The sequence below is a fragment of the Pan troglodytes genome, chromosome 4 (genome assembly GCF_028858775.2).
Source record: "Pan troglodytes isolate AG18354 chromosome 4, NHGRI_mPanTro3-v2.0_pri, whole genome shotgun sequence".
Lineage (NCBI taxonomy): Eukaryota > Metazoa > Chordata > Mammalia > Primates > Hominidae > Pan > Pan troglodytes.
In genome coordinates, this window is record NC_072402.2 from 34,067,428 (window position 1) to 34,091,904 (window position 24,477).

The following is a 24,477-nucleotide window of genomic DNA, read 5'->3' on the forward strand; positions in this document are numbered from 1 at the left end:
CAAGGCAGGCGGATCACGAGGTCAGGAGTTTGAGACCAGCCTGACCAACATCGTGAAACCCCATCTCTACTAAATATACAAAAATTTGCCAGGACTGGTGGTGCGCACTTGTAAACCCAGCTACTCAGAGGCTGAGGTAGGAGAATCACTGGAACCTGGGAGGCACAGGTTGCAGTGAGCCAAGATCACGCCATTGCACTCCAGCCTGGGCAACAGGGCGAGACTCTGCCTCAAAAAAAGAAAGAAAGAAGGAAAGAAAAAAAAGAAAAGAAAAGAAAGAAAGAAAGAAAGAAAGAGAAAGAAAGAAAGAAAGAAAGAAAGAAAGAAAGAAAGAAAGAAAGAAATCAGGCTAAACTCTTTGAATGCAAAATAACATTTAATCTATACGACAACCATATAAAGTAAGTATTATTGTTATTCCTACTTTACAGATAAAGAAAATAGAGTTTGGAGACATTAAGTAGTATGTCCAAAATCCAGTTAGTAAATGGTAAAGAAGGTATTTGAACCTGGATCTGTCTGACTGTGAAGACCATGCTCTTAACCACTATCTTTAATATCTGACAGACCATCATGGTAAACAATGGGTGTAACAAGTGTACCACCTTCCTGAGGATTTTGGAAAGGTTAGAGGTAGGGGAACAAGAATTATCCTGCCTAGATGTCAAGAGCATTCCACCCTCACTGAAAAATATTGATTTAAAGTATTCTTATTCTGTATAGCTCCAGATATAAAAATTAAAAATATTAAAAATATTTTGCCTACTTTAAGCTTTTTAATAATTTATGTTTCATTAATTCGCACTGCTTTTCTCATCAACTTTGCCTGAAAAGTAATGTTTTACACCTTTCTATAAAGTTAAATTATACCAGTTCTCTAAATATTGTCAGGATTCTGTTCAAATTCAAAAAAAATAAAATGGGCCAGGCTCGGTGGCTCACACCTGTAATCCCGGCACTTTGGGAGGCCAAGGCGAGTAGATCACTTAAGGTCAGGTGTTCAAGACCAGCCTGGCCAACATGGTGAAACTCTGTCTCTACTAAAAATAAAACAGAATTAGCTGGGCCTGGTGGTGCATGCCTGTAACCCCAGCTACTCAGGAGGCTGAGGCAGGAGAATTGCTTGAACCTGGGAGGCAGAGGTTGTAGTGAGCCAGGAACGCACCACTGCACTCCAGCCTGGGTGACAGAGACTTCGTCTCAAAAAAAAAAAAATTTAATTTAATTTTAAAAATAAATAAATAAAATAAAAATAAAATTGATGGTGCCAAAGTGATTGTATGAGTGACCATAAAACCTGAAGGTATGAGGGACAATATACACTCTAAAGGAGCCTTGGTCAGGCATGGTGGCTCACACCTGTAATCCCAACACTTTCAGAGGCCAAGGTAGGAGGACTGCTTGAGCCCAGGAGTTCAAGACCAGCCTGGGCAACATAGTGAGACCCCATCTCTACAAAAATTAAAAAATTAGCTGGGTGTGGCAGCATGTGTCTGTGGCCCAGCTACTTAGAGAGCTGAGGTGAAAGGATCACTTAAGCCCAGGAGATCAAGGCTGCAGTGAGCCATGATCATGCCATTGCACCCCAGTCTGGACAACAGAGCGAGACCCTGTCTCGATTTAAAAAAAAAATTAGCCAGGCATGGTGGTGCACATTTGTGGTCCCAGCTACTCAGGAGGCTGAGGTGGGAGGACTACCTGAGCTGTGGAGGTTGAGGCTACAGTGACCTATGATCACACCAACCTGGGTGGCAGAGACCCTGTCTCTAAAAACATGAAATAAAATAAAGGAGCCCTATACATAGGTATAGATAAGTTTTTTTTTTTTTTTGAGACGGAGTTTCACTCTTGTTGGCCAGGCTGGAGTGCAATAGTATGATCTTGGCTCACTGCAACCTCCGTCTCCCAGGTTCAAGCGACTCTCCTGCCCTAGCCTCCCGAATAGCTGGGATTTTAGGCATGCACCACCACACTCGGCTAATTTTTTGTATTTTTAGTAGAGAAAGGGTTTCACCACTGTTGGCCAGGCTGATCTCGAACTCCTGACCTCAGGTAATCAACCTGCCTTGGCCTCCCAAAGTAAACAAGACTTTTTTTAAGAATAAGTTTCAGGAGCAAAAAGGGGCAGAGGGAGGCATGGAAAGCAGGAGTATGAGGAAACTTTATTGGGTGATGAATATGTTCACTCTTGATTTTAGTAAAGGTTCACAGGTCTATAGATACGTCAAAACTTAATAAATTATACACTTTAAATATATGCAGTTTATTGTATGCCAATTATACATCAATACAACAATTTAAAAAAAAATAAACTTCTGAGGCCTGAAAAGCAAAACAATAGTATAAGAATACTGTCTCCAAACAGTACCAGAAAAAGATTTGAGATGCTACATAATACAATGAAAGGTTTGAAGATATAACCAAGCGACTGATTCACAATTCCCTTTAGAAAAATGGCACAGGATTGCAGAAATTAGGTGGCAAAAATACTAATATGCCCAAATTGAGAACACAGGAATCTGCTTTGCCTTAGAGCCCCTTTCACTAATTCAGTTCAATAGCATGTGCTGAGGCAGGGCTGGAAGAGAAACCACAGTCATACCAGACAGACACCCAATCCCAGAGGTCATAAAATGACCACCCCATTGGGCATCACTGACATGTTTCGTTCGGTCCTCACTGTTGGAAAAATAATCTTTTTTAATTAGTTGCCAACATCTAAAAATCCAGAGATCTCTCCACCCAAATCTGAATGCTTAACCTTTCTCAAAATATCAAAAGATCTGGTAACACTTGGACTCCTGTTTCCAGCCTAGCAATAGGCCATGCACTCTGGTCAGCCACAGATTTCCAGACTCAGTCTTCCTATTTATCTGTCCCTGGAAGCTTGACCCATTTATTGTAATGTTTCAATACCATCTCAGTGCTCATCATTGCAGTGGGTGTAACTCCCACTCCAAAGGGTAAGGAACTTTCCTACCTAAGCAACCAGTGGCAGCCAACAGAAGGCTAGACTTACACATCCCTTTTTAAAGAAAGGTCAATAATGAAACAAATCCTGAAAACTGGTTCTGGGGCATTAGTTTACAACTTCAGTGGAGAAGCTTCTGACAGACAGAATTTCCCTACTGAAGATCCTTCTCAGCACCAGCCTCCTCACCCTTCAAACACAAATGCATACACAGTCCCAGCTCCTTCCCTAGCCTTCCCCTCCCACATTCTGCCAGGTAATGGAATGGTTAACAGGAATTTTTATCATCTTGCCTCCAGCTTAAGATAAAGAAAAATTTCTTAAAGAAAAAAAACTGGTGAAAAGGCAAAGTCCCCAAGGAATAATCACACAAATTATTACAGGTCAAAAGGGGTCAGAAACCTATACTCATTCAATGAATAAACAACCAATATTTTATTTAATCATTTTATAACAAAAGCATTAATATTAAATCAGGTTCAAGGTAAGATTTATCATCATCACCTAACATTTTTCTAGTCAATGCATAAAATAATAGAGAGAACTATCACAAAGAAGTCAATTTAAAAAACAATAAAAAATAAACCTCTTAGTTTGCAGATGACCTCATTCCTAGAAGACCCAAGAGAAACCACTGAAAAGCCATGAAAACAAATAGGGAAATTCAATAAGGTGACTGAATGGTTACAAAATTAATATACAAAATTACAGTTGTTTCAACTCAGCAATAATCATAGAAAAAATAAGATGAATAAAAATTGAAACAGGCTGGGCACAGTGGCTCACGCTTGTGATCCCAGCACTTTGGGAGGCCGAGGCGGGCAGATCACGAGGTCAGGAGATCGAGACCACGGTGAAATCCTGTCTCTACTAAAAATATTTTTAAAAAATTAGCCAGGCGTGGTGGCGGGCGCCTGTAGTCCCAGCTACTCGAAGAGGCTGAGGCAGGAGAATGGCTGAACCCGGGAGGCGGAGCTTGCAGTGAGCTGAGATCGTGCCACTGCACTCCAGCCTGGGCGACAGAGCGAGACTCGTCTCAAAAAAAAAAAAAATTGAAACATAATAGCAAACAAAACTATAAAATATACCCAAGAACAAAACCAATGAAAGGTGCTAGCACAGTCACATTATCCTGGAGAGGGAGACTTCCTGAGGGCTGATCAACTGTCTAATCACTACTTAGAGAGTGGGACTGGACTCTACCACAACAGATCGACCCTCCCTCTGAACTATGCGTAAACCACCCTGTCAAAGTTCAGCCTGCACATGACCCAAGAGGAAATCATGGCTTGTTTCCCCAGTGACACTCTGGACCTGATCAAAACCTACGCCTCCCAGGCCCAGTTCTGAATCATAGGAAATCCAACCCAAACTGTTCGTTCCTCAGAGTGCATACAGGAAACATATCCAACCAGCAGAGAATCAGGATTCATCACTTTTCGGGAACCGGGTAAAATGTTAAGTAGAGAAAATTTACCTGTTCTCTAAGGAAGGGATTTCAAGGAACTCTTTAAAAAGCTTTTGACAGAGGCCAAGTGTGGTGGCTCATGCTTGTAATCCCAGCTCTATGGGAGGCTGAGGCAGGGTGGCTTGAGGTCAGGAGTTCAAGACCAGCCTGGCCAACATGGCCAAACCTTGTCTCTACTAAAAATACAAAAATTAGCCAGGCATGGTGGTGGACACCTAAAATCCCAGCTACTACTTGGGAGGCTGAGGCATGAGAATTGCTTGAACCAGGAGGCAGAGACTGCAGTGAGACAAGATCATGCCACTGTACTCCAGCCTGGGTGACAAAGCGAGACTGTCTCAAAACAAAACAGAACAAAAAAACAGTTTTTGACAGAGAACTAACTCTAAGTGTGGAAATAAGTACATAGGCCTTTTACATTATTATTACTGAATCGAACCAAGAGAAAAAAATACTTTGGGCCAGGCGTGGTGGTTCACGCCTGTAATCCCAGCACTTTGGGAGGTGGAGGCAGGCAGATCACTTGAGGTCAGTAGTTCAAGACCAGCCAGGCCAACATGGTGAAACCCCGTCTCTACTCAAAATACAAAAATTAGCCGGGTACAGTGGTGTGTGCCTATAGTCCCAGCTACTCGGGAGGCTGAGGCACAAGAATCGCTTGAACCCAGGAGGTGGAGATTGCAGTGAGCCGAGATTGCGCCACTGTACTCCAGAACAGAACTAGAATCCATCTCAAAAAGACAAAAAAATTTGGGGCTGGGCGTGGTGGCTCACGCCTATAATCCCAGGACTTTGGGAGGCTGAGGCGGGTGGATCACTTGAGGCCAGGAGTTCGAGACCACCCTGGCCAACATGGCGAAACCCCATCTCTACTAAAAATACAAAAAATTTAGGCAGGTGTGGTGGTGCACATCTGTAGTCCCAGCTACTAGGGAGGCTGAGGCACAAGAATCACTTGAACCCCAAAGGCAGAGGTTGCAGTGAGCCAAGATCATGCCACTGCACTCCAGCGTGGGGGACAGAGTGAGATGGTCTCAAAAAAGAAAAAATATTTTGAAATATGTTTATATTAATAGGAAATTCCCAATTAATACAGTCCTCAATATTTCAGAATTTGTGATTGTTTATGGTTTGGTTTCAAGGTTATCTTTTTACTCTCCAGACGAAAGTAGTTTCCTAAGAATATTAACTTAGGATTGATGATTTGAAGCACCACAGAAACATCTGTTTACATTCAGATAATTAATATGCTAATTTTTATCTATTAAATTAAGCAGGTTACGTAAGGACTTTTCAAAATAATACTTCATTAGCCTGATAATAATCAATATATATAGTTGAAGTAAGAAAATGGACATCTGTTGTAAGACATTCTTCAATTTAAGACTTTTGCTAAATCAAACCAGTTTTCATACCTTAATTTCAATTATGGAGGTTTTACCTGTCAACAAACCAAAACAAAACAAAACAAAAAATCCTCTTTTGAGATAGAAAACAAACATTTCCATTCTTACCTTTGATGGTCTCCATTCCCAACTATCACCTATCTGTTGTGAATGTTTAATGAATTCTGCACAATAACGTTGGAATGTTTTTTCTCCAATGAACTCATCTTCTTCCATGTTAAATGATAACTGCAATACAAAAACTAAGTATTAGCATCAACTTTAGAATTATATTGAAAGGAATTCTGCCAATTGATTTATTTCTGTCAATAAACCAAAATTTGGGATGTAGAATGGCCTCAAGGCCACTAAAAAATGGTTTTGGCCAGGCGTGGTGGCTCACATCTGTAATCCCAGCAATTTGGGAGGCCAAAGCAGGAGGACAGCTTGAACCCAGGAGTTCGAGACCAGCCTGGTCAACACAGCAAGACTCTGTCTATATACAAACTAAAACACAGTTAGCCAGGCATAGTGGTGTGCACCTGTCGTCTCATCTACTCAGGAGGCTGAGGCAGGAGGATCACTTGAGACCAGGAGTTCAAGACTGCAGTTAGCTACGATCATGCCACTCTACTCCAGCCTGGGCGACAGAGTGAGACCCCATCTCAAAAAAAATAAAAAAGTATTTTTGTTTTTTCTATCTTTCTCACCTATCCCCATTTTTTTGTTGTTGTTTTTATTTTTGTTGTTGTTGTTATTGTTGTTTTTGAGATGAAGACTCGCTCTGTCATCCAGGCTGGAGTGCAATGGCATGATCCCGGCTCACTGCAATCTTCATCTTCCAGGTTCAAGTGATTGTCCCACCTCAGCCTCTCGAGGAGCGGGCATTACAGTTGCAAGCCACCACGCTGGCTAATTTTTGTATTCTTAGTAAAGACAGGGTTTCACCATGTTGGCCAGGCTGGTCCTAAACTCTTGACCTCAAGCGATCCACCAGCCTCAGCTTCCCAGAGTGCTGAGATTACAGGCATGAGCCACAGTGCCCAGCTTGTTTTTGTTTTTTTATTCCCGTTTCTATATCTTTGGTGCTTAGCATAGTAAACACTCTAGATGCCTTTGTTCAATTGAATTAAAATCATATAAACTGCAAAGATTTTAAACCCCTGTTTGGCTTCAAGGCCAATGATCTGTCTATACTAGATAATTCCTAAACCAGTGTCATTTCTGATTATTCAAATTCAGTATAATCTATGTAAGAGTTTGTTCATTCATCCAACAAATACATAGTGAATATCTATTAAGTAGCAGGCACTGTGCATAAGTAAAGGTTAGGTATACAAAAATGAAAAAATATATAGTCCTTGCCTTGTAAGAGCTCATATTCTAACAAAGGGAGATAAAAAACACAAATAATTACAGTAGAAACTCTCTTATCCAACCTCCATCTAACCAACTTGCCAGATTAATCGACACTGACTCATGTCTACAGCATGCTGATCATGAAGCGCCTCTGCTCCCATCAGTTAACTGTGTGTTCACAAACCTTATTCTCCTATCATAAATATATACTGTAATTAAATGTTAAACAAACCAAACATAAAAGTAAAAAAGAGGGCTGGGCGCGGTGGCTCACCCAGCACTTTGGGAGGCTGAGGCGGGCGGATTACGAGGTCAGGAGATCCAGACCATCCTGGCTAACACGGTGAAACCCCGTCTCTACTAAAAATACAAAAAATTAGGCAGGCGTGGCCAGGCGCGGTGGCTCACGCCTGTAATCCCAGCACTTTGGGGAGGCCGAGGCAGGCGGATCACAAGGTCAGGAGATGGAGACCAACCTGGCTAACACAGTGAAACCCCGTCTCTACTAAAAAATACAAAAAATTAGCCAGGCGTGGTGGCGGGCGCCTGTAGTCCCAGCTACAGAGGCTGAGGCAGGAGAATGGCGGGAACCTGGGAGGCGGAGCTTGCAGTGAGCCGAGATCGCGCCACTGCACTCCAGCCTGGGCGACAGAGCGACAGTCCGTCTCAAAAAAAAAAGTAAAAAAGACAACTGTTATTTCTATAAGCAAATGCCTTGGAAAGACTCGATAAAAGTCAGTCTCTCTAAGAAAAATAAACTGCTGTTGAACTAGGTATGGACAATACAACTGAAAAGATTGGTGAGGGACAGGGGAGAGAAAAGATTCCAAGCTTTCTGCCTTTAGGTGGTGGTGCATTGAGTAAGACAGAGGTCTCTGGAGGAAGAGCAGGTTTGGGAAGAGAGTTGGGTTTAATTTGGCCATATTGAGTTTGAATTTGAAATGCCCGTGGAATGTCCAAGTAAAGGGGTCTAGCAGGCATTTTGAGGTGTGCCTTGAACTCAGAAGGAAAGAGAAATCCGGGCTGGCAATACCGATTCTATATCAACGTTACATAGATGGTAACAGCACCCATTTCATCAATCAGAGAGAATGCAAAACTAGACTAGCAAGAGAAGACTGATATGGTGTAGCCAGAGGAAATTTTTCCAACTGTATGATGATCCTGACATATACTGAAAGATACCAAATCAAAGAAAAATTAACTTTCATTCATAAAGAACACTAATATACTTAGTAATATTTTTAAAACTCCAACAAACTCTTACTTAGTAACAAAACTGAACAAAGTAGCCTAAGCCCTCCAGTTACTTGAGATTTACTTAACTATTGAAAATACTTAAACATAAAATTTCATTCAATAGCCATAGTTTATCTAATTAACAGCACTGTGCTACAAGCAAGATGACTGAACATCAAAACACTAATTGATATTTGGTTGAATACTTTTAAAATTATCTAAGGACTAGGCTTTGCTGAAGGATGCTACATACAATAATACAAACACTTATGGCTTGATTACAAAATTAGGAAGTATGGTATATTAAAAAGATATCCATCTCAACTGGATTCATCATAATGTACCATAATGAAATATCATGGAATAATTATTGTTTTTTTGATCACGCAAGAATATTTCAACTCAAAAATGTAAATATATTTCAATCAACATTTTTATACATAGTTTTCAAGTTGTAATACTTTCTGGTCCTCTACCAAATTCATAAACTAGTAGAGGCAGAAATTTGAATCTCAGAACTTCCTATGAGATGGATGAAAATATGGCTAAAAATGGAAATAACCACAACTGTGGCTTATTAAGCAATAATGGCAAGAATAATCCTTATTTTGCAAATGAAAAATCTTAGATATGTGAACTGCCTATTTTTCCAGACTTAAGCTATCTTAAACTAAATTCAGACTACAGGTGACAACAGTCACTCAAGTGAACTCTCAGTAAAAAGATGAATTTCAATTCTCATCTGATCCTAAACAATGAATCTCTCGCCCTCTCCCTCTCCCTCTCCCCACAGTCTCCCTCTCCCTCTCTTTCCACGGTCTCCCTCTGATGCTGAGCCAAAGCTGGACTGTACTGCTGCCATCTCGGCTCACTGCAACCTCCCTGCCTGATTCTCCTGCCTCAGCCTGCCGAGTGCCTGCGATGGCAGGCGCGCGCCGCCACGCCTGACTGGTTTTCGGATTTTTTTGGTGGAGACGGGGTTTCACTGTGTTGGCCGGGCTGGTCTCCAGCTCCTAACCACGAGTGATCCGCCAGCCTCGGCCATCCAAGGTGCCGGGATTGCAGACGAAGTCTGGTTCACTCAGTGCTCAATGGTGCCCAGGCTGGAGTGCAGTGGCGTGATCTCAGCTCGCTGCAGCCTCCACCTCCCAGCTGCCTGCCTTGGCCTCCCAAAGTGCCGAGATTGCAGCCTCTGCCCGGCCGCCACCCTGTCTGGAAAGTGAGGAGCATCTCTGCCCGGCCGCCATCCCATCTAGGAAGTGAGGAGCGCCTCTTCCCAGCTGCCATCCCATCTAGGAAGTGAGGAGCGTCTCTGCCCGGCCGCCCATCGTCTGAGATGTGGGGAGCGCCTCTGCCCCGCTGCCCCGTCTGGGATGTGAGGAGCGTCTCTGCCCAGCCACGACCCCGTCTGGGAGGTGAGGAGCGTCTCTGCCCGGCCGCCCCGTCTGAGAAGTGAGGAGACCCTCCGCCCGGCAGCCGCCCTGTCTGATAAGTGAGGAGCCCCTCCGCCCGGCAGCCACCCCGTCTGGGAAGTGAGGAGCGTCTCCGCCCGGCAGCCACTCCGTCCGGGAAGGAGGTGGGGGGGTCAGCCCCCCGCCCGGCCAGCCGCCCCGTCCGGGAGGTGAGGGGTGCCTCTGCCCGGCCGCCCCTACTGGGAAGTGAGGAGCCCCTCTGCCCGGCCAGCCGCCCCGTCCGGGAGGGAGGTGGGGGGGTCAGCCCCCCACCCAGCCAGCCGCCCCGTCCGGGAGGGAGGTGGGGGGGTCAGCCCCCTGCCTGGCCAGCCGCCCCATCCGGGAGGGAGGTGGGGGGGTCAGCCCCCTGCCCCGCCAGCCGCCCCGTCCGGGAGGGAGGTGGGCGGGTCAGCCCCCCGCCCGGCCAGCCGCCCCGTCCGGGAGGTGAGGGGCGCCTCTGCCCGGCCGCCCCTACTGGGAAGTGAGGAGCCCCTCTGCCTGGCCAGCCGCCCCGTCCGGGAGGGAGGTGGGGGGGTCAGCCCCCCGCCCGGCCAGCCGCCCCGTCCGGGAGGGAGGTGGGGGATCAGCCCCCTGCCTGGCCAGCCGACCCGTCTGGGAGGGAGGTGGGGGGGTCAGCCCCCCGCCCGGCCAGCCGCTCCGCCCGGGAGGTGAGGGGTGCCTCTGCCCGGCCGCCCCTACTGGGAAGTGAGGAGCCCCTCTGCCTGGCCACCACCCCGTCTGGGAGGTGTACCCAACAGCTCATTGAGAACGGGCCATGATGACAATGGCGGTTTTGTGGAATAGAAAGGGGGGAAAGGTGGGGAAAAGATTGAGAAATCGGATGGTTGCCGTGTCTGTGTAGAAAGAGGTAGACAAGGGAGACTTTTCATTTTGTTCTGTACTAAGAAAAATTCTTATCCTGTTGATCTGTGACCCTACCCCCAACCCTGTGCTCTCTGAAACAGGTGCTGTGTCCACTCAGGGTTAAATGGATTAAGGGCAGTGCAAGATGTGCTTTGTTAAACAGATGCTTGAGGGCAGCATGCTCGTTAAGAGTCATCACCACTCCCTAATCTCAAGTACCCAGGGACACAAACACTGCGGAAGGCCCAGGGTCCTCTGCCTAGGAAAACCAGAGACCTTTGTTCACTTGTTTATCTGCTGACCTTCCCTCCACTATTGTCCCATGACCCTGCCAAATCCCCCTCTGCGAGAAACACCCAAGAATGATCAATAAAAATAAATAAATAAATAAAAGGGGAAAAAAAAAAAACAATGAATCTCTCATTTCTAGTTGTAAGTAGGTTAGAAATGAGTCAGCGCTCCTCATGTCATAAAGTATAAGTTGTTTTGTTTTGTTGTGTTTTTTGGAGATGGAATCGCCCAGGCAGTGGCATGATCTCGGTTCACTACAACCTCCGCCTCCCGAGTTCAAGCGATTCTCCTGACTCAGCCTCCCAAGTAGCTGGGACTACAGGCACACGCCACCACACCAGGCTGAATTTTTGTATTTTAGTAGAGATGGGGTTTCACTGTGTTGCCCAGGCTGGTTTCGAACTCCTGAGCTCAGGCAATCCACCCACCACCCCACCTCGGCCTCCCAAAGTACTAGGATTATAGGTGTGAGCCACCACGCCTGGCATAAGTTGTTAATACATCCATTTTGCTTGAGTCTTACTCTGGCTGAAGAGTTGTGTTGTTTTGTTTTTGTTTTTGTTTTGTAACATTCAATCAAAACCTTTTTCTAACTGCTTTAGCAGAGACTAAAGATTGGAAAAATAGAATAATTTTCTGTTTTTCCAAGTGAGGGTAGTCTTTCCAAACTGTAAGTTAGCCCTTAGACTAGAAGCATAGAAGAAGCTTATTGTGCTGCTGTTCAAATATATCTTTCCAGAAAAGCAGCCTTAGTGAATTCTAACACTGTATATAATCATTGTTTAAATGATCCTTTTTAATTGAAAACAATTTTTTCACTACCACTCTCCATACTGTTTAATGTGATTTTTAATCTAATGTGTGTAGAACTAATTCTTTGTTATTGTTTTAGTCGGAGACGTTGATTTGATGAATCTATAAATCAATGTACATCAAAGTCATAATAGGACTAAAACACTATAAGAAATATAACTGAATTTCCCAGAACTTAAGATCATTTACAAAAATGTGATTACCACAGAACATGCGATGCATACATTTAAACATTAAAAATCATTTTTGACTAATAAAGTAGGCAATTTCCTGAATACTTGTCCCTCCTAGCAACAATTCCACATTATTTATAACTCTAAGTGTAGACTCTTTTTTAAAAAACATGCACTATCAGGTAGGAGAGTTAAACATCAATCCACTACTTTTATGGCAATTTGGCTTGAAGTGATTCAGATTAATTTAATCACTTACCTAGCAAGGTCCTTAGGCAGTGGTCCTCAAATTTTAGACAGCAAGGAAGCACCCACAGTGCAAATTCAAATGTGGAATCCTATGCCTTGGCCAGAAAAATAACCTGATTCTGAAGACCCAAAATAATTACTTTTAATTAGCACCTGGGATACTTTCAAAGGGAATCATGCTAAAAGATTAGCATGATCCCTAGACAAAAGATGAATCACTTTGACAGGGCTGGTAAAAGACCTGGATTTCAAGACATTTGGCAGCCTGGGTGGGACACAGAAGGCATGGCCCTGGGCAATCCAATAAAATAGCACAGAGACACATCAGAAGACAAGTCGTATCAGTCCTGACAACAGATGACCAGCAGGCTCAATTCTCCCTCCTTGCCTTCCCATTGGAATACATATTCCAAATCAAAGTTTAAATGAGAGGCAACACTGTACCTGGCTGGAAATGAGGAATCTCTGTTGGTAGCTGAGGCTTGCTCTGACCTCTCTATCACTAGGTCAGGGGAAAGAGGGTCATTTCACTCTCTCCCATTCCCTTCAGAGAAACAGATCCTGAGTTGCCCCTCCCCTCCTGGTTTCTAGCCCCACTGGTAATTCTCTTTCAAGGCAGTTCTCTCCCAGTAGTGCAGTGTGCATGGCCAGATGTGGAAGGTAAAGCCCTGAGGTGCACTGAGTACTGGGCAGCGAGCGACAGGTAGCTGCAGGAACAGAATGAGCTCTCAGCATAGTACAGTCTCACCACTAACACCCCAAAAAACTAAAAAAAAAAAAAACAACTATAAATTATTTCAAATCACACAAAAACACTCCCCTCATTATAGTTACAGGACCGAAAGATTCAACACTAGGAAAGGAAGACCTCTCCTAAGTATAGAAAATGATCTATCCTTCATAAATTTGGCTGTACCCATTCATCTGCTTTCCAAGCTAACATAAAGAGGAAGATTCCTCCAGCTTCCAAGTGTAGTGAGAGAGACGAAGGAACACTTGGTCACTCTGACCAGTCAACATGCCCCTCTTTTGTCAAGGTAAGTAAACCAAAAACATTAATAACAACACAAGACCTTTAAGAAGCTCTTGCATAAGAAAAGAGGGGAACTACCATAAACAGGAAGAGGGAAAGCTTGCTCCTGTAATGGACTTACACTAGGAATATGGAAATCAAACCGAGGAATTATCTACTCTATGTTCCCAATTTTAAAAAGAAAAAGAGAAAGGGAAAGACCTCTAAAAGCAAGAGATGAGGAAGGAAAAACAGCTGAGATTAAAAAGGAAACTGGATAAGAAAAAACTGGAAGGAAATTCAAACATGTAACAGTAGAGATAAAAATTCTACATTCAAGGCAACAGAGAGATGTATAGAAGCTGGAAAAAAATCACATTCGTGTTTCAGTGTATAAGCACATAAGATCCTCTCCAAACACACAAAAGAAAAAAGACCATGATGAAAACAATGCATATTGTTTGATGGAAGGACAAAGAACACAGGTCCAACCTACAAATAACTGGAATTTCTGAACTACAATCATAAGCAAATGTACAACTGAAAAACTGTTCTAAGATGGAAAAAAAAAAGATTTAAAATATTTACCTATAAATTGAAAGAATTCACCATGTTTCTAAAAAAAAACAAAGCTGCTGGAAAGAAACTTATGCCTAAACATAGCCTACAGGAATATCTTAATTTACAGACTAGAAAGAAAAAAAGATGCAGGCAAAAAAAAAAAAAAAAAAGGTTTACCTACAATTAGCAAAAATCAGGGTAGCCTCTGCCATCTTCACCCACTGCAACAAATGCCAGATGATAGAGCAATGTCTGCAATGTCTGGGGATTTGATTTACACTTTGTATCTTAGCATCTATAACAGATAGGCAAACAGTAAACATTTTTTTTTTGAGACGGAGTGTCGCTCTGTTGCCCAGGCTGGAGTGCAGTGGTGCTATCTTGGCTCACTGCAAGCTCCGCCTCCCGAGTTCATGCCATTCTCCTGCCTCAGCCTCCCGAGTAGCTGGGACTACAGGGGCCCACCACCACGCCCAGCTAATTTTTTGTATTTTTTAGTAGAGACGGGGTTTCACTGTGTTAGCCAGGATGGTCTCGATCTCCTGACCTCGTGATCCGCCCATCTCGGCCTCTGGAAGTGCTGGGATTACAGGTGTGAGCCACCGTGCCCGGCCAGTAAACATTTTTTTTTAAGTTGTAAATGAATAAAAGAAAAATTCAGACCAGGCACAGTGGCTCATGCCTGTAATCCCAGCACTTTGGGAGGCTGAGACAGGAGAATCACCTGAGGTCAGGAGTTCAAGACCAGCCTGGCAAACATGGCAAAATCCCTTCTCTACTAAAAATACAAAAATTAGCCAGGTGCAGTGGTGTGCACCTGTAGTCCCAGCTACTCCAGAGGCTGAGGCAGGAGAATCGCTTAAACCCAGGAGGCGAAAGTTGCAGTGAGCTAAGATTGTGCCACTGCACTCCAGCCTGGGCGACAAAGCGAGACTCCATCTTAAAAAAAAAAAAAAAAAGAAAAATTCAAAAATTTGAATGGACTTATTCTATATACCTCTTCTCATTTATAGTACCTTTCTTCAACTTTCAGGCCTGTTCACTTCTTGGACCTTTTCTTACACAAACTGATGTACACTTTGCAAGGCTGAGGTAGGAGGATCACTTGAGGCTAGGAATTCAAGGTTGCAGTGAGATATGACCGTGACACTGCCCTTTAGCCTGGAAGACAGCAAGATCCTTCTCTAAAACAAACAAACAACAACAACAACAACAACAAGAAAAAAACCACAGATCTATATGACATCCAATCTTTCTGATACCAGTATCATTACTTTTATCAAAAGATAATTTTTTAATAAAACTCTGCAAGCACATAAGAAAAACTGTTCCACCACTGATGACAATTTGAGCTGATCCACAGCTCAAACTCTCTTGCTGCCTTTGAACAGTAGGTAGTAGGACTAGTACAACAAACTCTAGTCAGCACATATGCCAAGTATCCCAGAATTAGGAAATAAGGAGATAATGGGGTATCCTTGGCCAAAAGTATCCAAAAAATAAGAAGAGACAGAAAGGAGCAGTGGCTCATGCCTGTAATCCCAGCATTTTGGGAGGCCAAGGTGGATGGATCACCTGAGGTAAGGAGTTTCAGACCAGCCTGACCAACACGGTGAAACCCCATCTCTACTAAAAATACAAAAATTAGCTGGGCGTGGTGGCGGGCGCATGTAATCCCAGCTACTTGGGAGGCTGAGGCAGAAGAAGTGCTTGAACCTGGGAGGCAGAGGTTGCAATGAGCTGAGATCATGCCATTGCACTCCAGCTTGGGCGACAGAGCAAGACTCCGACTCAAAAAAAAAAAAAAAAAAAAAGACCAACACAATATCAGAAGCTACAGAATCAGTGCCAGTCTGAATACAGATTACAGAGCAAAGTGTCTTTAAAATATACTACCAAGTGCCATATTTTTATTTTGGAAAATAAAAAAAGGAAATGGTTGGACATTTTTGTAATGAAAGGCACATTCCCTTTAAATTTTTCTTCTTGCAAAAGTCTTTGTTCAGAGATAAGACTAATGTGCCTTCTATTTCCACAAGTTTTTCATTCATTCACTCAGTACCTACAATACCCTAGTGCTTGCTGTGAGTGTCCTCCTAGAAAAGAATGCCAAACTTCCTGGCAAAACTGGGGAAGACTCCAAAACTTGGAGTTCTGAACACATGAATTCAATTCTTGAAGAAATGAATTTTGAAATTTGAGTGAGGGCCAACCAGGTGGAGACAAAGTCACTCCAAAAAGATTGAGGAGCTCCTGCAAAGACAGGGTCTGAAAAGAATGCAAGGTTTAAAAATAAAACAAATGTCAGTGGATGGAGCATAGCTCGGGTGGAGAAGAGTATGGGCAAATAAGGTCTAATGGTTCCCAACTTTATGGGGAACCCACTCTTCAAGGGGCTGCTTGGAAATAAATGGGATCATATTGGATTGTTAAAAAGAAGTTAGAGTTTGCCATTGCCATTTAGTGCTGAGGGACCAGGTAAAATAAACATCCTACAATGTGCAGGACAATCCCACACAGTGAAGAGTTGTCTGTAAAAATGCCAGTAGAGCTCCCTTTGAGAAATACTGGGAAGTAGGTAAGGAATTAACAAAGTCTAGAGAATTTAACTCTAGGGCCTCAGCGTATCCTTTAAAATCTGTGATCACAATCTCCATTTCACTCACTAAATATTTACTAGGTGCTAAAAGATAAACCAAGGCACATTAAAATTTTAAAGAATTTATTTGAGGTCAGGCACAGTAATCCTAGCACTTTGGGAGGACAAGGCAGGTGGATTGCCTGAGCTCAGGAATTCAAGACCAGCCTGGGCAAATAGTGAGATCCCGCCTCTACAAAAAAATACAAAAATTAGCCTGGCATAGTGGTGCATGCCTGTAGTCCCAGCTACTTGGGCGGCTGAGGTGGGAGGATAGCTGGAGCCCAGGAAATTGAGGCTGCAGTGAGCCATAACTGCACTACCGCCCTCCAGCCTGGGCGACACAACAAGATACTGTCTCAAAAAACAAAAACAAGAAAATGTTTATTTAAGCAGACAATGGTTAACCCATTTATGCTGGAGGTTGCAAATTTTTTTTGTGAAAAATCAGACCTTGGCGATGACCTTGAGCAGGATATAAATAACTCCCACAAGCTTAGCGTTCCAATAATGGAACACTAGGCATATTAATGAATTGGTCAGCTCCAGAATGCAAGCAATATGGGGCTGCACCAAAAGGACACAGTTAGAAGGCTTTTGAAGAGTGAATGGCAGAAGCAAGGCCAAGAAAATCTGTGATTGGTCAAAGTGGAGTAGCCTTACTTGGATCATTCCAGTAAAAGTCAGTGGTTAGAGATTAGTTGATGGTTTCTGATTGGTTAAGCTAAAGTTTCATTTTCCTAGAATACAACCATTTACACTGAGTTTGGTGTAAGTCTGTTTATGTAGGAACCCAGGGCACTGGAGCTTCCTCAGGCAATGGCCTCCCAATTAATTATTTTAACACAAGAAGCTGTTTTTGCTGGGCAATAAATATGTTTCCTTCTTTCCTTTGACCACCATGAAGCTTGGAACTTTGTGGCCTACCTTTAATAACTGTACAACAGGCCGGGCGCAGTGGCTCACGCCTGTAATCCCAGCACTTTGGGAGGCCGAGGCGGGCGGATCACGAGGTCAGGAGATCGAGACCATCTTGGCTAACACGGTGAAACCCGGTCTCTACTAAAGATACAAAATTAGCCGGGCAAGGTGGCGGGCGCCTGTACTCCCAGCTACTCGGGAGGCTGAGGCAGGAGAATGGCGTGAACTCGGGGGCCGGAGCCTGCAGTGAGCCAAGATCACGCCACTGCACTCCAGCCTGGGCGACAGAGCAAGACTCCATCTCAAAAAAAAATTAAAAAATAAATAAATAAATAACTCTACAACATTCACAGTATATTTTCAGTATAACTCACCCTAATCACATCTTTCTATTCAAGCTTCATATTTTTATGATCTTGATTTCTCTTTATTTTGTATGTTATATTATATAGTTTATAAGCTACCTCAAATACTTTTGGAACAAAATTGAGTTTAAATTTAAAACTCTAAGCTACAAAAGTACAATAAAAAACAAAAAAGAAAAAGAAAACTAGATAGTAAGATGGGAAGAAAAAAATATTACACTGAGCCCCCAAATCATCCTGAGAGGTCTGAGCCACTTTTTTTTTTGAGAGGGGGGTCTCACTATGTCACCCAGGTTGGAGGGCAGTGATACCATCTCAGCTGACTGCAACCTCCACCTGCCAGGCTCAAGCAATCCTCCCGCCTCAGCCTCTTAAGTAGCTGGGACCACATGTGTGCACCACCATGCACAGCTAATTTTTTGTATTTTTTGTAGAGACAGGGTTTTGCAATGTTGCCAAGGCTGGTCTCAAACTCCTCAGCTCAGGCAATTTGCCTGCCTCAGCCTCCCAAAGTACTGAATCACAGGCATGAACCACTGCACCCAGCCTTGGTCTAAGAGACTTTCAAAAAGAAGTATAATACAGTCTTTGCCTTCAATAGTTTGTAATCAAATTTTTTTTTATTTTTCAGAATACACATTCTTCTCAAAGTAATCAAATTTTTAAGTAAAGATTCACATTGAAAAGAACATCAGAGAATAATGGATAACAAAAAACAGTGATAAATTGTACAACCACTGTTTAAAGAATTAGTATGGATTAAAATAATTAAAATCGCATATATTACTATGTATTAAGAACTAGTAACAAATCCTCAGAGCAACTTTTTGAGGTAAATTACTAGGATTTTCTTTATTTTATAGATAAGGAAATTGAGACAGAGAGGGTAACTTGTCCAAGGTAACACAGCTGTTAAGTGTAGTAATTTGACCTAAGGAAGTCTGGAACCAGAGCCTGTGCCCTACAGGAGTTAGATTTCAGTTAATCCTTGAATTATAGGAGGATATAGAAAGAAAGAAATAGAAGGGATGGGGCAGTGGCAGTGAACCTTGGAACAGATTGAAATGAGGTAGACCAGTAAAGAACCTGAATGGAGAGTACAGATTGAGGGATATTGAGAATCTGGGGACAGGGTGCAGGAAGTTTACAGTCTTAAAACTCAAAGGAAGCTTGGAGACGTAGCTCTCGCCTTTAGTCCTCACTACTCAGGAGGCTGAGGCAGGAGGGCTGCTTGAGCCAGGAGTCAAGGCTGCGTAGTGCCTTCTAATTGTGCCTCTAAATAGCCACTGCACTCCAGCCTGGGCAACTTAGAGACCCCACTTCTTAAAAAACCAAAAGAAGAAACCAAAAAACTCAAAGGAGATTCCATTTGAAACAACTGGCAATAGGAAACCATTGTAGGTTCTTGAGCTCAGATGATAAAAAGGTTTTCTCGGAAAGATGTTACATGACAGTGATATGAAATAACCCTAGCTTCAAAGCTACACTCCTATTACTAAGCCCTCTTCCTGGATCCTATAAACCTATGTGATCAGGTAAGCACATTAGAGAAGTCTTGTCTCTGCAGTTTTCAGCAACCATTCCCTAATTAAGATTCCTTCAGGTACAGCTTATTCTCCTATTCTCCATTCCCCAACTTTCTAATTGCTTTATTATACTCAGGCTGCTTGTCCCCTGAAAACATTTGTTTTCAATAGATAATCACCAAATGATCTCCATGGCTTTTTTTTTTCTTAAGGTTCCCTGATTATATTTATGATTCAAACACAACCTCCTGGGTCCCAAACACATCTCTAGGTTTCAAAGATAATCAAATCAAGCCCATCTTAAGAAATCTTCTGTAAGCTTTACTCTCCTTGTTTTTCCTAAAGGGCTGCTTTACTTTTCTCAGAAATGTATTAGGCATCAGGAACTACTGTCGACATGTAGTTTGTCACAAAACATTATACATAACTTGAATGGCCCACCATGTACCAAAATCTCAGTTAACCTTATCCTAAATAAAACAGGAGACAAGGGAAATAATCTTTTAACACTCCACATTCAAATGTACGCAATTTAGAACTACTATTTCCACTAATTTCTTCAATTTAAAATATCAATAACAATTTTTAAACTCTACAATTTGCAAGACTTTAATTTTAATTTCTCAATACTCAGGATTTATTTTTTGGTCAAGGTTCTGTAACATTTCCTCTGGTCACTGTTTAACCCTTCCGAAGCAATGAGAAAGGATTCTACTTGCAGTCCTAAGATGTATTTGAGTACCACACAGGGCCTATGTCCTTCCATCCTGAGAAGCATAAACTTGTTTTTGCCACTAAAGAATAGAGACCATTGTCCAATAACAAAAGTTATAAATATGACTCAAAATGAACCTGTGACAAAGATTTATTAAACTCACAATGGAACAAGCTGAATGGCTTAGTGTGCTCAAAAGCATTTCAGGAACTGAGCATAAACACTGAAGAAAGGATGGTTAAGTTTGATAGGTTAGACAGAAAAATGGTTAATATTGGCCGGGCGCGGTGGCTGACGCCTGTGATCCCAGCACTTTGAGAGGCCGAGGCAGGCGGATCACAAGATCAGGAGTTCCGGACCAGCCTGGCCAATATGGTGAAACCCCGTCTCCACTAAACTTACAAAAATTAGCTGAGCGTGGTGGCGGGCACCTGTCGTCCCAGCAACTCGGGAGGCTGAGGCAGGAGAATTGCTTGAACCCGAGAGGCAGAGGTTGCAGTGAGCCGAGATCGTGCCACTGCACTCCAGCCTGGGCGACAGAGCAAGACTCTGTCTCAAAAAAAAGAAAAGAAAAATGGCTAATATCCTACAAGGCAATAAAACTACAACCTTTAGGAGTACTGTATTTCTCTCCCACTCAGAAATAATTTGCGTCTCCATTAATGAAAAAGATGTTAACTACAAAGCCTAGGCCCTAATCAATATCATCATGCCAAACAAAATATAGTCCCCTAGACATCTAAATCATCTTCAGGTGGGCCTGTTAGACAGGCTCCATTTTGACTCTGAAAAAAACATGCTGTCCTTTTGCCTTATTTCCAATACTTTTGTAATTTTTACCGCCACTAAAAGTTTCTATAAATCAGTCAACGATTCCTTTATCATTCTCCCGTCCTCCCCGCCAATTCTTGATTTTATAGGTTTTTTGGGAGGTTTAAAAAAAAAAAGAAAAACCTGTTGGCTCTAAATATCAAGTTATTCCTCCTGATACTTAATCTGAAACTTCAAATTAAGTTGGACTCAGCCACTGGAAGCCCCAGTAATTTAATACTGTTTCAACCAAAGATTTGCTATCAGTATGTGGATTTTAAACACAAAGTAGTTACTACCCACTTCGAGGGTGCTTTGGGTACTGGGCCAGGTGTGCTGGTGACACCGTGTGCGCGACGGGGACCGGGTCCCCGAGGAGGGAGTGTCCTCGCCCTTCCCCGCTCGCGGCGGCCAGCACAGGCCTGCAGTTCACCGGCGGGGACCCGCTTCCCCGGCCTTTTGTTCAGGACTGGGCTGTTTCCCGCCTACCCGCGCGTGCCCTTCCTCCCTGTCCTAGGAGTGGGGCGAGGACCGTGTGGGAAGCAGAGCCGGGAGGAGGCAACCGGCAAGGGCTGTGGGGAATACTCACCCCTCTCCGCTCGGCCCCTGACCCCGCAGCCCAGCCCGGCGAGGGCGGGGCGACGGGGCCAGGGGGAGGAGAGCCGGGGAGAGGGACCCAGCGCCCTGCGAGGCCACTGCCGCGCCGGTGACCCTACGGAACTGAATGATGGGACTGCGGGGGCCTCGAGGGCGGAGGAAGAGCCGAGCCAGCGCGCCCCGAAGCCAACCAGAAGTGGCCGTGGCCTCCTTCAGTCAGGTCCGCCACGGCCGAGTCGGAGCGTGCGCACTGCGCCCTCCCGCGCCGTGGGGGCCGCCTAGCGCAGGCCGGTGACGTGATCGGCCGCGCGCTCTGGGCAGGGCGGGGCTGAGACCCAGGCCGGGACTGGGAGCGGGTGGAGAGGAGGGAAGCGAGACCTCCCCGCCGCCCGCGACCACCCCCGCCAAGGCCCCGCCCCTCGCCTGGCGGGCAGCTCTCCCCAGTCAACCCCCACCTCCAACCCAGCGCAGGCGGTGCCCTCCGCGGAGCACAAAGGCGGCTCGTTGAGGGGGGAGTGGGTTACTAGCATCCCCTTAAGAGGTTGGGGAGCCATGCCAACCAGCATGCTTACGCTACAAAAAGTCCTGTAAACACCACAATTAAGCACAAGCACGGCTACCCCTTGAAAACTTACGGATGGAGGGAGAAGTTAGGAATTCGAATATTGACAATAGTACCATCTGTGGCACATATCCCAGAGGAGAAAAAAAAAAAAACTAGCTGCAAAATTAAATTGGGGCGAAACGATGGGGATAAAGACTAGAAAAAATGTAGGAGTAACGGGTAATCGAACTGAAATAGCAGACATCTGAAAGAAAACTAGCATCTGCTCCTTCTAACAACAGAGTTAAATTTGTTGGAAATGAAAGGAGAAAATGCAGGCGAAGAAGTGAAAGGAAAACCTGCCTTCAAACTACATGACATGGTTTTTTGATCTTGTACTACAGTTGTGTAAGATGTCACCATTGGAGGAAACTAGGTGATAGGTACACGGGACTCTAGGTGCTGTAGTATTTTTGCAATTTCCTGTGTCTATAATTATTTCCAAATAATAAGTGTTTTTAAAAGGAGAGAATACTGATCAGTGGCGACCAGGGCAAAGGGCTGGAGGAAGGGGTTGACTAAAAAGGAGCTTGAGAGCTTCTATACGGTGATTGTGTTGGTGACTAAACCACTGTTTGACAAAACCCATAAGAGGTATAAATTTTACTGCTTGTGAAATAGTTTAAAACTCAAAATGATGCGACTAATAAATATGAACTTACACTAACATTTTTTAGCAACTATGGATATAAAGTAATTGGTAGCTGCCAATTTAGATTATCCATTTAATTTTTTTAAAAGCACAAGGCAGTGTGTTCTGAATGAGAGCTTAAGTAGACCAGGTGTCTCCATCAACTTTAAGTATTTACCTTAAAAACGTATTTCACAGATGAAAACAAGAATGCGGCTGGGCACAGTGACTCACGCCTGTAATCCCAGCACTTTGGGAGCCCGAGGTAGGAGGATCGCTTTAGCCCAGGAGTTCGAGACCAGCTATGGGCAAGGCAGTGAGACCTCATCTCTACAAAAATTTTTCAAAATAAGAATAAATTTTTTTAAAAAGAATGCATTGCTTTACATTGTACTCCATATTTTAGAAACACAGTGCACCAACCACCATGTTAATTTAAAAAAAAATTTTTTTGCACTGGAGGTGTTTTAAAGTTTCATAATTCACATAGCAAAAACAAAGAAACTAAAAGAAATAACTCAGTTAACCTCCATGTACTTCCTCTCATCATATCCCTCATGGCAAAGAATGATATTGGCCTCTTTATGTGTTTACCCTACAACACTATAAACTGCTTTAAGGCTACGGTCTGTCATCATAGCATTTCAAGGTTCAAGCAGGGCTCCTGTAGCTCTCCTCTCTGATCGCTGAGGTTCACCGAAAAATCTACTGACAAAGGACAGAGTAATTGGAGGAAATGCATGCAAGTTTATTTAGCATATATACATGAGAACCTTCAGAATGAAGACCCAAAGATACAGGGGAAATTGTAATGTTCATTTGTACATCCAACAAAGTATGGACAGCCATGTAGAAATATGATTGGACAAAAGGGTATGCTCTAATGCTAATAGCCTGAGTGGGGAAACCCAGCAAGGCCTGTCTGTCTAGATTCTTCTTGGACTCTCTGGGCATGCATTCCTTCCTTCTGGGTGTGGGGCGGGACCCTCTCTGCAATGAGGGTCTTAGGACCTACAGTCAAAAAAGGTAGATCAGATAATTTCTTTATGGCCAGTTTTTACAAAGAAAGGCGGGAGAAAATTAAAGTAATATTTCCAGGATTTATGACTGGCTTTGGGGAAAAGAGGTTCTAGTTTCTATGGCCTGCCTAGTTTCTATGGCTAGCATCAGGGGAGAATGGGACCAAGAGACAGGAAGGCAGGAGGTCAGAGAAAAACTTTTGCTTCTGAGGCTGCTTCTGAGAGTTTCATTGTGGGGTATTATTTTCTAGTCCCAATATTCCTAACTAGTAGTAAGTATTCTTTGAATAAAACAAGGAATTGATCACAAAAAGAGAGGAAGTTAAAATTTATTGAACGCCTATTATATTCCAGAAGCTTTATATGTACATAGTTAATCTCATAACTTCATGACATACCCATTTTATAATATCTTAATTATTAAATTCTTTTAGTACTTATTTTATTAGATTTCTCTGTTTCATTTGGACATGTTGCTCACTTCTAAAAAGTCTTGCTTCCTTTCACTTACGTAAAACCCAGTCCCCTGATTCTCCTTCCAGCTCTGTGGCCATTCTTTTTTTTAAAGACAAAGTCTCCCACTCTTTCACCCAGGCTGGAATGCAATGGCCTGGTCATAACTTACTGTAACCTGGAATTCCTGGCCTCAAGCAATCCTCCCACCTCAGCCTCCCAAAGTGCTGGGATTACAGATGGGATTACAGATGCGGCCATTCTTTTTTCTCATTGTTTTAGGCTTTTGTTTGTCCATTATACTTTAATGCTCATGTTTCACACAGAGTCTTCTAAAACTTGAAACTTCAGCTTTTTTGTTT

At 43.4% G+C, this 24,477-nt stretch overlaps 1 protein-coding gene across 6 annotated transcripts in view; it reads right to left on the reverse strand.

The window, feature by feature from the left end:
• Positions 1-21,662, reverse strand: part of ATG10 (autophagy related 10) — a 285,621-nt gene extending 263,959 nt beyond the window's left edge. For 2 of the 6 annotated variants that reach the window (XM_063811126.1, XM_054684226.2), the window contains exons 1-2: positions 14,853-15,020; positions 5,954-6,073 (exon numbers count right to left, since the gene is read on the reverse strand). In XM_063811126.1, the coding sequence (XP_063667196.1) occupies positions 5,954-6,061 (108 nt within the window). In that variant the 5' untranslated portion in view covers positions 6,062-6,073; positions 14,853-15,020. Of the gene's footprint in view, positions 1-5,953; positions 6,074-12,273; positions 12,383-14,852; positions 15,021-21,114 lie in introns of those variants that run through there. The other 4 variants (XM_054684225.2, XM_003310661.6, XM_009448917.5 and 1 more) reach the window with 4 other exon arrangements.
• Between the last annotated feature and the right edge of the window lie 2,815 nt (positions 21,663-24,477).